The sequence below is a fragment of the Megalops cyprinoides genome, chromosome 24, assembly GCF_013368585.1.
Source record: "Megalops cyprinoides isolate fMegCyp1 chromosome 24, fMegCyp1.pri, whole genome shotgun sequence".
NCBI classification, from domain to species: Eukaryota; Metazoa; Chordata; class Actinopteri; order Elopiformes; family Megalopidae; genus Megalops; species Megalops cyprinoides.
The window spans coordinates 16,147,066-16,159,536 of record NC_050606.1 but is presented as its reverse complement, the minus strand read 5'-3'; the positions used below and the strand labels follow the sequence as shown (position 1 = coordinate 16,159,536).

Genomic DNA, 12,471 nt, shown 5'->3' with positions numbered 1-12,471 from the left:
ACGCTTTTGTTCTTGGCGGTAAAACCATTTTACTGTTTTTAATGCAGTTTTTGTCATGCTTATCATTTTCAAACAGTGCAAAGTGCAAAACATATTCACAGTGCTTTATTTTGTAAAGGACAAAATAATGATAAAAATTATGTTTTTCTCAAATTAATAACTTTTTCCTTGGCACACATTTCAAATGTGATAATTAACCCATATTCCTATTGCTCAGAAAATGTATATTATTTCCTCATTTGGTGAACTGATGATCACTGGTGGAATGCAATGTTTGGATGTGCACTTTTTATCATATTATTGTGTTACTTTGTTTCTCTTGTTTCTCTGAACCTAGAGATATCTGCTAAGTATATATTAGTAAGGAAAAGAAGAACAAAAGGAAATTTGAACATTATCCATTTGCTTGACTCAGAAACTAGCTAAATAATAAACAACACTCCCAATTGACGATGGCTGAAGTTCTTTACTCGAAAATATTTTATCCAACAAATATGCAAATTAGTCCATTTTTTCAGACTGTTTTATTAACTTAAGCAACCTTTTCGAAGTGCTTTACTGTAAATACCCACGTAGATTTGTCAGGTCAGTCTTTATGCAAATACTGCTGATAATTTTAATATAGATATGTTTATGTTAATCCTACACAACTGTTTGGACTACCACAGTTACGACAAATACAGTGATAGGTAGAGAATGATAGCCACCAAAAGAGGTAATGTTTCAAAACTTGATTTTGTAAGAAAGTGGCCACAGAATATATCATTTGCATATTTCATAACATCTTGTGCAAGTGATATGAAATGATATGGTGTGATATGATCTGTGTTAGAATTTTGTTTTCATTCAATCAAGATACATGTAACTCGATTGCAGGTAATTTTAAGACTTTCAAACCAAATGGTAGGTAAGTTTGATTTATGACACAGTTTGAGAAATCAGGAGAAATAGCTGTTGAATGTAAGAATGTTTTAAAAATGTAGTCAAGAGTCTTGCACAAAATATGAAAGTATACAGAAGATTGATACCACAGCATGATTTTCTTCATACAGAAATGCAAATAATGCAAAGGTTTATGTAAAGATTTAAGTTATTCTCCAAAACACAATTTAAATTTGAAAGCAATTGGTTGAACAGAAAAGCATATCTTTTATGCTTTGATGTTATGCCTAATAGAAAATATAAAAATAATAATAACTAGCTCTCTTTTTTGCCTTTTCTTTCCCCCCCATAAAACTAGCAATTCTTTTTGAAGATAAAATAAATAGCAGGACAAATGCTTCTGAAATACAGATGAGATGAGATACAGAATTACCTACTGTACAGGCAACACACTAAAAACATCACTGTAACCACATTTTCATTTCTTTCAAGAAAAGAGGGTTCAAAATGCGTGTTAATACTGCATGACTTTTTGAACTCATGTTGTTTTGAAAACATGATGTTTTGAAACTTTATTTTCTAAGAATGTGGCCACAGAATGTCTCTCCTACATATTTCATACATAGTAGTCACACATCCACTTTGTTAGTGTAAATGGTTAGTCCTTACAAGGTCAAATGTTGTGTCATTTTGTATAAATAAAAAAAGGAACACAGCATTTAAAACCACAGCTTTGCCGACAGTAGCTTATGTCAAATGAAATGGAATAACAACAAAATTCTTCTGGGCTCCTGCACAATGGCTGTCCATGCATCACATCCAGGCTGAGCTACTGTGATACCAAAAGCGTGCTGCATGGACCAAAGAAAGCCAGCTAGCTGAATGGCTAGTTAGGTAACTACTTCCTCCTTAGAAAGTACAGTGGATTTATAGTGGATTCTAATCTGATGTGTGTGAACACATAGGATTGATGCGTTTGTGTCTGCTGCCTTAGGAGGTACCTTCTGCGACTGATTCTATCATTGTTTTACTCCACAACAGAGCCGTGTAGGAAGACGTGCAACTCTTGGATGCAACTGTAAAACAAACTAAATTAAAATTTGTGATTATACAGTAAAGTGGCTGCTGCGTGTGCTGTAATTATGTTTAATCAGGATCCAGATCTGTAATGGAATCCATTTTGATTGGCTTTACATGACCTTGCTAATTCAATGCACTAGTTTCGTCTCCACCTTTATCTCTGAGGCAAGGCTAGGTTTGAAGCCATGAACCTGCTACTGCTCTGTGGTTTCCTGGACTCTTCAAGGCCACTGGTTTTGCTGAAACGGGAGAACAGTCAGTTCCTCCACAAAAACATCCTTTGGGGCACGACAATTTAGAGACGATTCAATGAGATTTTGATTCCTGTCAGGGAAGTCTGTACACTAACCACGGTGATGCACACTTTCATGTGGTTTATTGTATATTCACCACGCATGCCTGTTAAAAGCACTGAATAATGTAGTTGATGATTACCTTCATATTTTTCTTGGTTTTCTTCTGAAGTGAGACTTCAGCGTACTGCACATCATCTGAGCCCTGTTCCTTCTACCGAGAAGAAGGATCTGTGCTGCTCTGTAAGTGTTTAACACAGCTGTCATGATGGTTGTTCTGTCCTCACTAGACGTAGAACTGACTGAGGCTATCCAGTTAGACAGACAGTGAACAGGAGAGAACGTGTTCAAACTCAAATTCTTCTTTACTTCGATTTACTTCTTCAGCTCACAGTTGTACATGAGTTTCTTTGAGTTCGCTTTACATGTCTCTTTTTTGATCTTTTTTCTTTTCTGTAAAAAGGCATATGTGGGCCAAGATTTCAAGGAGTGAAAAGGACTGTGACTGCACTTCTGAACAAGTAACTCACAACTGAACTAGAGTCACGTAAGCACAAGCTTATCAAATACTAACCATGATACCATTGTGACCATGAGAGGGCGCTAAAACCATTGAAAATATATCAAGCCCACAACACATTTAAAGCTGTACCAACACAACGGTACATGATCTCCAGTAGCGCATTTACTGGAATATGTGTTCATAGTGATGGCTGATTAAAAAGGGCTGTATTCAAATGAATTTTATGAATGCAGCAGATATATACTAAAGGTAAGAATCCCACTTTGTTTCCATTCTTTCTCTAAGTGAAGATGAACCAGAAGTCTCTTAAACAAAGCATATGGCTGATGAAGCTAATTTCTGGGAGGCAACGAAGTATTCTTTACTGTACAGATGGATAATTCTGTTGGCAATCTCTGGATATCTAGGCATGATCTCTTTGTGCTCTATTCTACAGGCTTGAAATTTTCACAAATTACCAAAGGCTAGGGACCTAAACGATTTTTAAAGTGTCGTTTCTGTGTTATTGCTACACCCAAGAGGTGTTACATGTTCACTGACTTGTTACATGGGTGGCTCCTGGTGTGATGAGGTTGCTGGAGGTGGGTGGTAGAACATGCCTCTCTTGTTTATCTTGATTCTGTGGCTGAAAATAACAGCTGCCACCAGGAGCAGAGAGAAGATACCAGCCACCACTATGACTGTTTTGCCAGAGAGACTCTGGCTTCCTTAAAAGGACATTTTGCATGGTAATTCTGTGGTAAAGCCTTACGAGTTTCAGTGGTTTCTTTTCTTTTTTTGGTATGCACTTCTCTTCTTGGCTGCACTGGGGTGCATTCAGTGTGACCTCATGACGATGATAAAATAGCCACGGTGTGCTGACATGACCTGGTGGCGTAGAATGACAAACCGGCTGTTACCTTCATAGCAAAAGGGAGGGAATACGGACAAGGGGACACACATTCAACATACAGCAGGTTAGTTACCAGAACTGATATTCCTCCTCTAGAATTTAGGGGAATTCGTTTCACAGTTTCTACTCCCTACCATCCCCTCTCAAGATTACTTGCTATATGAATGCGATGAATGCTTAGCTGTGACACATGATTCTTGATAAATTGTTGAGTGGTGTTTGATTGTTTTACAAGTCATACTGGATTCTTTGTTTGGTGCTGCTAGTTTTTGTGTAGGTGCACTCTTTGTATTGTTCTGGTTGTGAGGTGGATCTGCTTGAACCATATACATACGCTGACTTGGCTGTCAGGGTTAAGGTATTTGGCAATCACAAACTGTGGTCTGCAGCAACCAAAAGCCCCCCCCCCCCCCGGCTAAAGGGTTTTACAGTGCAGCTCATCAAACAGACCAGGCAGACTAACAGGTTTCAGCCTCATTATATGACTTCACATCATGTCTCTGATGAATTTCATTTGGAGGAAGAAGCAGACACCAGATTTGAGGTTAAGCTTATGCATGCCAGCACAATCAAATGAAACCTCCTGTCAGTTCCACACAGGAAATCTAGGTGGCACTAGCAGGCATCATCTCTGTAAGCTGTAAGCTCATCTCTTCTTCCATTAATTGAAAGCAAAGTACAGATATAATCCAGTGCTCACGTATTGGGGTCTTTTTAACACTATGCAGTAGTAAAACACATTCTACACTTTCTGAGTTTGCTGTTCCCTGCTCTTCTCCAGCCTCCACCTGCCTCCTGGCTTCAATGGAGAGGGTACTGACAGTCAGTCCACCCCCTGGTGAACACTCATGTGTACACTGTTGTGCTCTGAGGGTTCAATTAGTCATAATACACCACCATTTGAAAAACAAATTAATCAGTGTAAATACAATAAAGCAAAATTGATTTCCATTTCAGATTATACGGCCCATGTTTTATGTTACCTTTGCTTTATGTCTGAGACAGTAGAAGTCTTTGCGCCCTATTGTCATGTTGCCAGAACATGGTACAATTACAACAGCAACACCGAAATTCTAAATTTCATCTCGATAGCATTAGCATTTTACTGTGTAAGAGGGTCAAATTATGACCAATATACCATGGCCAATTTAGCGCATATACAGTATGTGCATTCAGGAATTTTCATGTAAATAAAATATGGAATTATAAAGGTAAAAATAGTCAGTGTCTTTGTCTGTAATTAAAGCAGAGCATACATGTATTATTCTCTTCTAAATTGCCTGATCTGCGTTTATGCATTACTTTAATACTGAGGCAATGTCAGCCTTACTGTGCTCAAGGATATAAAACTGAGCATGTCTTATTACATGGTATGTCTGATTCTGTTACTGAAACGGAGAACAATTGAACACATTACAGCATTAGGAGAATTTTGAGACATAAAGGGGCTGTTGATCAACCACAACAACAACATCGTTACTGACACAAGATGAACTTTAAAGTAAGAAATTAAAACGAAAAGGTGAAATTTAAGTGAAATTTAAAATTGAAATCCCTCCCATTCAATGATTCCCTGAAAAATCACAGACACACAAACTGATGTGTCACGTATTCCCTGCAGTTTGAGAAAATATTAAATTAAATCACTTCTTTCTTTTTAATTTTAAGGTTTCGATCATCTTGCATCAATGCTACATCCTCAGATTCAGCACTGCACATTTTCAAGTGAAGAACACGTCTTTTTAAGTGGGAAAATGATGACCTAGGTTTCAAACCCACAACTGTGAGTTAACTTATGACCAGATCACAGCTTCGCAAGGCTGGACCTGTGGCTTCACCACATCAAAAGTAAGAGTCATGCTGAAACGTGTGGAGAAGTTCATTTCATGTGAGAGTTACTTTTCAAGGTTAGTTGTGTTATTGTTAGATATCATTCACTTCTGCTTTTCTGTGTATTTGATCAGAACATTGCAAAAAAGAGATTATACTATAAATGTATCATGGATAGACTCACACATGGAGCCCTTAGAACCAGATGATCATAAAAGAGACACAAAATACAAACATTTTCACAGATATGCAGGTGTATTAAGCAAAGTTTAACATGATTAATGAGCATACATTCTTACTACTTGATTATTCTCTGCTTTTCACGTGATACTTTTTAATTTTATTTTTACTGTAAGGTAAGTAAAGAAATGGATTTCTTTATTGGTTTATAAGCATTGCACTCTAAGCTACAAAAGCAAGAAAAATGATCCCGGCTCTCCGATCACTTGTCTCCATCATTTCCTATGAGAAAAGGGACAAGATGAGCAATTACTACTGTGGACAAATTATATGAAAATATCTGGATAAGGGTTCACCACAACACAGTCCTATAAGCCAAGCATTTTGACTCAATTGTAACAGTTTTCAGTTTTCTTTAGAGGGATATAGAAATGAGGTACACCAGCATGAAGTAAACCAGAAAGTGTCTTCTCTAAACATTGTCCTGCATTGCTGACAGTTTTGCTCACTGGTCTCTCATCTGAAAGTATTGAAACTTCCATGGCTGTAAGTCTGTTCTGAGAACAGAGCTCTTTAGCAGACTGGTTGCTTGGCTGTGCTGTCACATTTCTGTGGCAATTTCAATTGGTGCCTTGTGCTTTTTGTTTGGCTATTTCTAAGCTAACATTATTAATGTGAACGAGTGTGTACATGAATATAGAAACAAAACCTTATAAGACTCCTCTAGCTGACTGTACCCCTCTGAGTGCTCCAGGAAACAATACTTACAGCACTCGTACAGCCTGTTGACTCGCAGAATGTCATTGGGACTCATCTCTTTGGCTTTCCCGATTTCCACACTTTCATCCGGGATTGGAATGATGGTGGGCTTTTTGTTTTTGGAGAAGGCATACCTGAAACCACAAGCACATTGCAGTGTCATTAAGCAGCACTGCTGTGACCCTGATCTGCACCAAGCCATAAAAAGGGAACAGAGAGATGGAATTTTACTTGATGATTATTTTCTTGCAAATGTAACCCGTGGGCTCTACACTGCGTTGTGTATTGATGTTAATGGGGGTCAGTGAGCGAGCGAGTTTAGCCATGCTAGTTAGCCATGTCTTGGGGAGTGACGTAGCCGCCGAAACTGCTCGGCTACCTGCTACCTGATACCCGACGGGCTTTACACAGGACTCGCATGAGCTATTCATTTCAGCTCTGCTACACAAATACAAAAATCTCCAAATTGCTGCTCCATTCTAGCCAGGTCAGGACATTGCTGCAACATGACCACAAAGTCTTGTAAACTTTTTTTGAGCATCCGACAAGTAACGCTGTGTTCACACACACCTCCCATATTCCATCACTGAGTTGTAGTCATACGGAGTCTCAAGGTTGTTTGTCTCGATTTTCCTAAAATTACTCTCCATATCTGTGGAGAAACAAGAAACAGTTTAGATATGCGTATTAACTGAGCAGTCCTTTCCAGGATTGATTCAATGTCTATCTCTAATCAGGGATACCGTATGTCTACATGTAAATACAAAGCAGTATGTCACAGAGCCCAACCACATGTATATGGAGGGGTATGTGTATATCTATATCTATATCTATATCTATATCTATATCTATATCTATAGGTATATCTATTTATCTATCTATATATAACCTTCCATGGGGATATTGACCCACAGATCAAGAGGGTCTAGTTTTCACAGAGTGGAAGAGCAGGTGCCATGTTAAATCAGGAGTGCATGGAATTCTTGCCTCGTCACCTGTGTTCAGTTGCATTTGCTGCATATTCTCCAGCTAGCCAGCATGGTCCTGTTTCCCTTTGAGCATGGAAATGCCACTCTTATGAATATGTGACTGGGAGATGGCACTAGCAGTACACACCAGGTTCGATGTTTTCATATAGGATTTTGACGTGCTGGTCTCGGTCACTGCGCGTCTGCTCATGAACGAAACCGAGGGCATGCAGGATCTCATGCTGGACAATACCATGACAGACACAGCCCTGCTGTGCCAGGGACACCACCTGACCACGACCTTGGCGCCCAACATATGAATAGCACCTGGAACATAGGGATTGTTACTGAGACAAGTGCCGAGTACACAATAATACAACACAATAAAGGTCCTGGTTCATTTTGTTTAGGGAGTGTTTGAATGGAACAATGCACAGGCCAATCAGCCGGTTGCAAATAACATACAGTGAATCTCTTGCATCATTAATAATTTCAGAGCGTAACATAGTTACTTTTTCTCAATGAAGTTTGGCGGTGGATCTACAGTATGAGGTACTGTGGGTTAGAGTTGGAACCACATATGGAAGGTTAGAGTTAAAGCAAGAACAGACTGCAGTGTACTGGCAGTGTTCCCTGGTGTCAGAAGGAATGAAAGCATCCATCTTAAGTGAGGTTGGGGCCTCTGCGAAAAAGGAAAGAAATATAATTGTGGGAAAGTGATGTCTGGTGTCCTTCTGTTTAAACAAACCAACATACCCTTCGTCACTCTTAATATCCAAATAGTCTTTCTCTGTGGTCCGGGGTATGAATCGGATGCAGGTGGAGGAGTGAAAGGATTTCAGACCCTCTTCAATGATACTCTTCTCACATGTTGCTATCAGAGCACACATGGACAACATGTAAATTAATGTAAATTAACACATTTTTCTCCATGGCATAGTATCATAAAGCAAACATGTAACACACATTTTAATGTATAAAGTGGCATACTGTCAAAATCAATGCTAAGCAAGAGTAAAGCAATGGAGTGTTAAATATGTCTCATCTTCACTGTGGTGTTTGCATTTTCAATGCCTTCAGATACTTTGAATCGTTACGTATCCCTATAAATTCATTCACAACAATGTAACGCACAGCAATCCCAGTACATTCAGAGATCTCAGCGCGTGTCTAGCACATTAGCTACATGGATTAATGTCAGTAAAGGTTACTCACAGTACTGGTTGGAGATGACATAGGGCACATAAACTGTCCCATTAGGATGCTTGACCCATTTGCATTTACGGGATGTGCAGGGATCAGCGTTCTGCAATCCAATGTTGACAGCAATGTCTCCAAAGATGATGAATGGCTTATCAGGTTTTTGGCCTAGAATGTTGAGTACATGTGAGGGTAATAGTATTGCACTACCCATGAAAGGAATAGTCACAATATGTGCTGTATTTCACATCAGACAACACACAGAAATGTATTACTCTATATATATATACATATATATATATATATATATATATATATATATATATATATATATATATATATATATATATATATATGAAATTAATTACACGTACAACATTGAGACATACCAATATTCTTGTTAGCTTTCTCGATTAAGGCTGACACTGAAAGTTCTTCCTTTTCAATGCTGTTGTCTGGTGGAGTCAAGGAGGAGTGTTACATATTTTAATTCATCCAAATATACAAAGAAGTTACAGAAAATTTATTCATTCCAGTTAATAAGAATTAAACAACACTTGATTTTTACCATTTCCACCTTTTTTCCCACAAATTTTTGAACCACCATTTGTGCCACTTTAGCTTTCTCACCACAAAAACCTCTTTGTTTGCATGGGAGCTCTGGGTGAGTCTGATGCAATCCTGCAGTACATATGTGGGTCAGCATGATTACTTTTCACACTTCAAGTGTACTCCAGTTGGAAGACAGGTGCAAATTCACCGATGTCATTTGAGTAAACTGCAGCCAGGCAATGGGAGTACTGTGACAAGGAGACCCTGGCCCATCTACCAACCCTGTCCTTTGTAGAACCAATTGGCAAATGTATTCCACTGCTGTGATTTTATCAGTCATGGTCCACAGATAACACGGCAAGTTTCGAATTTGGGCCATAAGGTTTAGTCTCAATGAGATGAGTACACTTGTAAGGGATACAGAGGGTATCGCAATTAAGATGTCACTTTAAAAACTTTTGAGCGATTGTAGTCAGAGCCATTCAGAATTGAATGTAGAATGGGTGAATCAGCGAATAAGGTGCTGCTCTGATAAAGGGGAGAAGAAGGGCGGGGCAGAAGACTGGCCAGAAGAAACAAGATGAATGAAAGTCGGTAATGGCGACGTGCTGGAAGTGATAAGAGAACAGGTGTTTGTATCCGTCAGTCGAGCAGGACGACGTTGGCGATAAATTAAAGACTCTTATTGTGCTTATGCGTATATTGTTTTTGGCCTACGTGGAGAAACTGACGCTTCACTTCGGTGGAAGAAGCTTTCCCTTGCTGTTATTGGGGAACGTGGGAACGGCTAGCTAAGGGGAAGCTACGTGAGACATTTTTATTATGAAAAGAGCCAGTGCACGGCCGTATTTTCTCACGATTCGCGAACGGCTATTTATAATCTGACTCCGTTTTGCATATAAGGACTGCTTGTATTCAGAGTGCTCGGTTCGCTGCCGTTTAACTGTGCTGGTTGCAAGAGCTAACTCTCCCCGTCTGGCGCATAGACTTATCCATTGGACTGCTATAAGAAGCTGGTTAACTGCGGTGAAAATAACTGTTCACCTGTCGGGACTACCTTTTGAATGTATTATTTTTACTTATTTATTTTATGTTATTTTGCGAGCCACTGGGTTGCCTGGAACATTTTTTGGGGCTGTGTTCTGCGCAACAAGCTGGGTGCGAGAAAGCGCCGTGGTTTGCACCAGCGGTTTGGGGAGTGGAAGCCGTTTTGCCGTACCGCTGTTTTGCCAAGTTGTTTGGCCCGCCCTGCCATGCAGCAACATTCTCCAGCGACTGGTTCCTGACTCTGTCACATCAGACAAGTGACCATTGCACAAGAGGTTAAATGGGAATGTACGTATTTTTGAGCTGGTCATGATAAGAGGCACTGATGACATACACGGATGAGCCAAAACATTATGACCACTCAGAAGGTGAGCCGAATAACGTTGATCATCTCCAAACAAGGGCAAATGTCAGGGTCTGGGTAGATTAGATGGTAAGCGAACAATCAGTTCTCGTAGTCAACGTGATGGATGGAGGAGAAATGGGCAGGAGTGAAGACCTGAGCGACTTTGACAAGGGCCAAATTGTTATGGCTAGACGACTGGGTCAGAGCATCTCTGAAACGGCAAGGCTTGTGGGGTGCTCCCCGTCAGCAGTGGTGAGTACCTGCCGACAGTTGTCCGAGGAGGGACAAACCACAAATCGGCGACAGGGTGTTGGGGGCCCAGGGATCATCGATGCGCGAACGCAACGTGGCGGCACACGGAGGACCAACAGTTGAGCTTTGACTATAAACACTTGAATTTATTACGGAATAACTGGGACACAACCGGTGCGGTACTGGGTCCTGTGCTGGTACATTTATATTTTTTTTTTTGTGAATTTTTGTGAAATGAATTTATTACTGAACAACAGACGACTTTAGCAGTGTATTGCTCTGTTTAAGTTTGAATAAATACTTGTTTTTGTGTGCATATGCTATCTGTTATGTTCTGTACTGAAGTGCATTGCTCATATGTTTGTTTTATATTGAAAACACTGCACACTGGTGCAAATGTGGGTTGGTGTTTGAGAAGTGATGTTAATTGAAATAGGATTGATGTTACGGGTGGTACTGAAACACTGTGTTATGCAATAACTTAAAGTTACGGAGACAAGAGCTTTTGTGTATTGTAAGGGCATTGGAAGCTAATATGTTGTTGTTACCTTACTTGTTTAACATTTTTTTTTATTTCTTATTTTGGTAAATAAATAAGCTCATTTGCTTGTTACGAGTTATTCAAGTCTGAGCAGTGGTTCTGGAATAGGGGCGTCTCACCTGCGCTGTAGGAATCTAGTGAGGTGGGGATAACACTGGAGAGGTTCCAGAGCATTTTTAGTTTTCCTAATTTAACCAGGCTAAGTAGCATGCAACCTAGGGATGGGCACGAGTAGTCGCGTATCGAGTACTCGCAAGTGACAACAATGATCGATCATAACACAATAAATGCGTGAATGAACGCTTATCGTTTTAATCTTGCAACTTCATGAAATACATTTAACACCAATCGAAATCCAGTACCAAACAACAGCACAACATAAATCCTTACAGAAATATATATAGCTATATATAATAAAATTTTTTGATTGGTTACAGTGGCATTGGGGGGGAACTTACAGTCCACTGAGTCTGATCAGACGACAGTCATTTCAGAGACTGGAGCAGGAACCTCTTCTTAGGCAAAAGTTGTAGCACTAGCTATATAGCTAACAATGGCCTCGAAAATGCACAGTGATGGTTGGAAACACTTTGACAAAATTGAACAAAACAGTGCAGTGCAAGTTATGCAGCGCAACGCTGTCATGTAACTCTACTACTAGTACAATGCGCCATCACCTCGCATTTAAACACAAAATGTCGAGCGAAAGACGCTAACCAGACACAAATGACGTCTTTTACTAGTCAGACGTACGTGAGATGCTGAGTTGAGAGAAGAAAACGGCTAATAGCTGAAATGTTAGCCAAAGATTTTCTGCCTCTACATTTTGTTGAGGGGGAATTAATGAATAACCTTGTTGTTAAACTGTGAGGTTTAAATAAAATATCCAATTATCCAAAGTATTTCTTTATTTTTAATCGAAATTATATCGTATTTACTGGTGATTACACTTGTTGCGAGATCAACCCCCCGAATACGAGTACTCGAGTACTTGCTCATTTTCTCTGTCGAGTACTCGAGCTATCAATATGACCAAAATGCACGTGCGTAATACAACCACAAACACACCCGCAGCATAGGTTTTACCCCTTATTACAGGGAGAGAGATGAATTGAGTTGGGGGCAG

At 39.6% G+C, this 12,471-nt stretch overlaps 1 protein-coding gene across 1 annotated transcript; it reads right to left on the bottom strand.

Annotated features, from left to right (window-relative positions):
- Nucleotides 1–1,975: 1,975 nt before the first annotated feature.
- Nucleotides 1,976–11,519, bottom strand: LOC118771564 (low choriolytic enzyme-like). Its single transcript, XM_036519571.1, has 8 exons — nucleotides 11,465–11,519; nucleotides 8,997–9,062; nucleotides 8,623–8,775; nucleotides 8,164–8,281; nucleotides 7,556–7,734; nucleotides 7,010–7,091; nucleotides 6,449–6,573; nucleotides 1,976–2,007 (listed from the first exon to the last, which is right to left on the bottom strand). The coding sequence occupies exons 1-8, from the start codon at nucleotides 11,517–11,519 to the stop codon at nucleotides 1,976–1,978; spliced, it is 810 nt and encodes a 269-aa protein (XP_036375464.1).
- Nucleotides 11,520–12,471: the final 952 nt, after the last annotated feature.

Coding starts and splice junctions, on each gene's coding strand:
- LOC118771564 (XM_036519571.1), bottom strand. CDS start 11,519: ATGCTCTGGAACCTCTCCAGTGTTATCCCCACCTCACTAGATTCCTAC. Junction 8,282..8,622: donor TGTCATCTCCAACCAGTACT/GTGAGTAACCTT, acceptor GTGCTCTGATAG/CAACATGTGAGAAGAGTATC. Junction 7,735..8,163: donor GATATTAAGAGTGACGAAGG/GTATGTTGGTTT, acceptor CCTATGTTCCAG/GTGCTATTCATATGTTGGGC.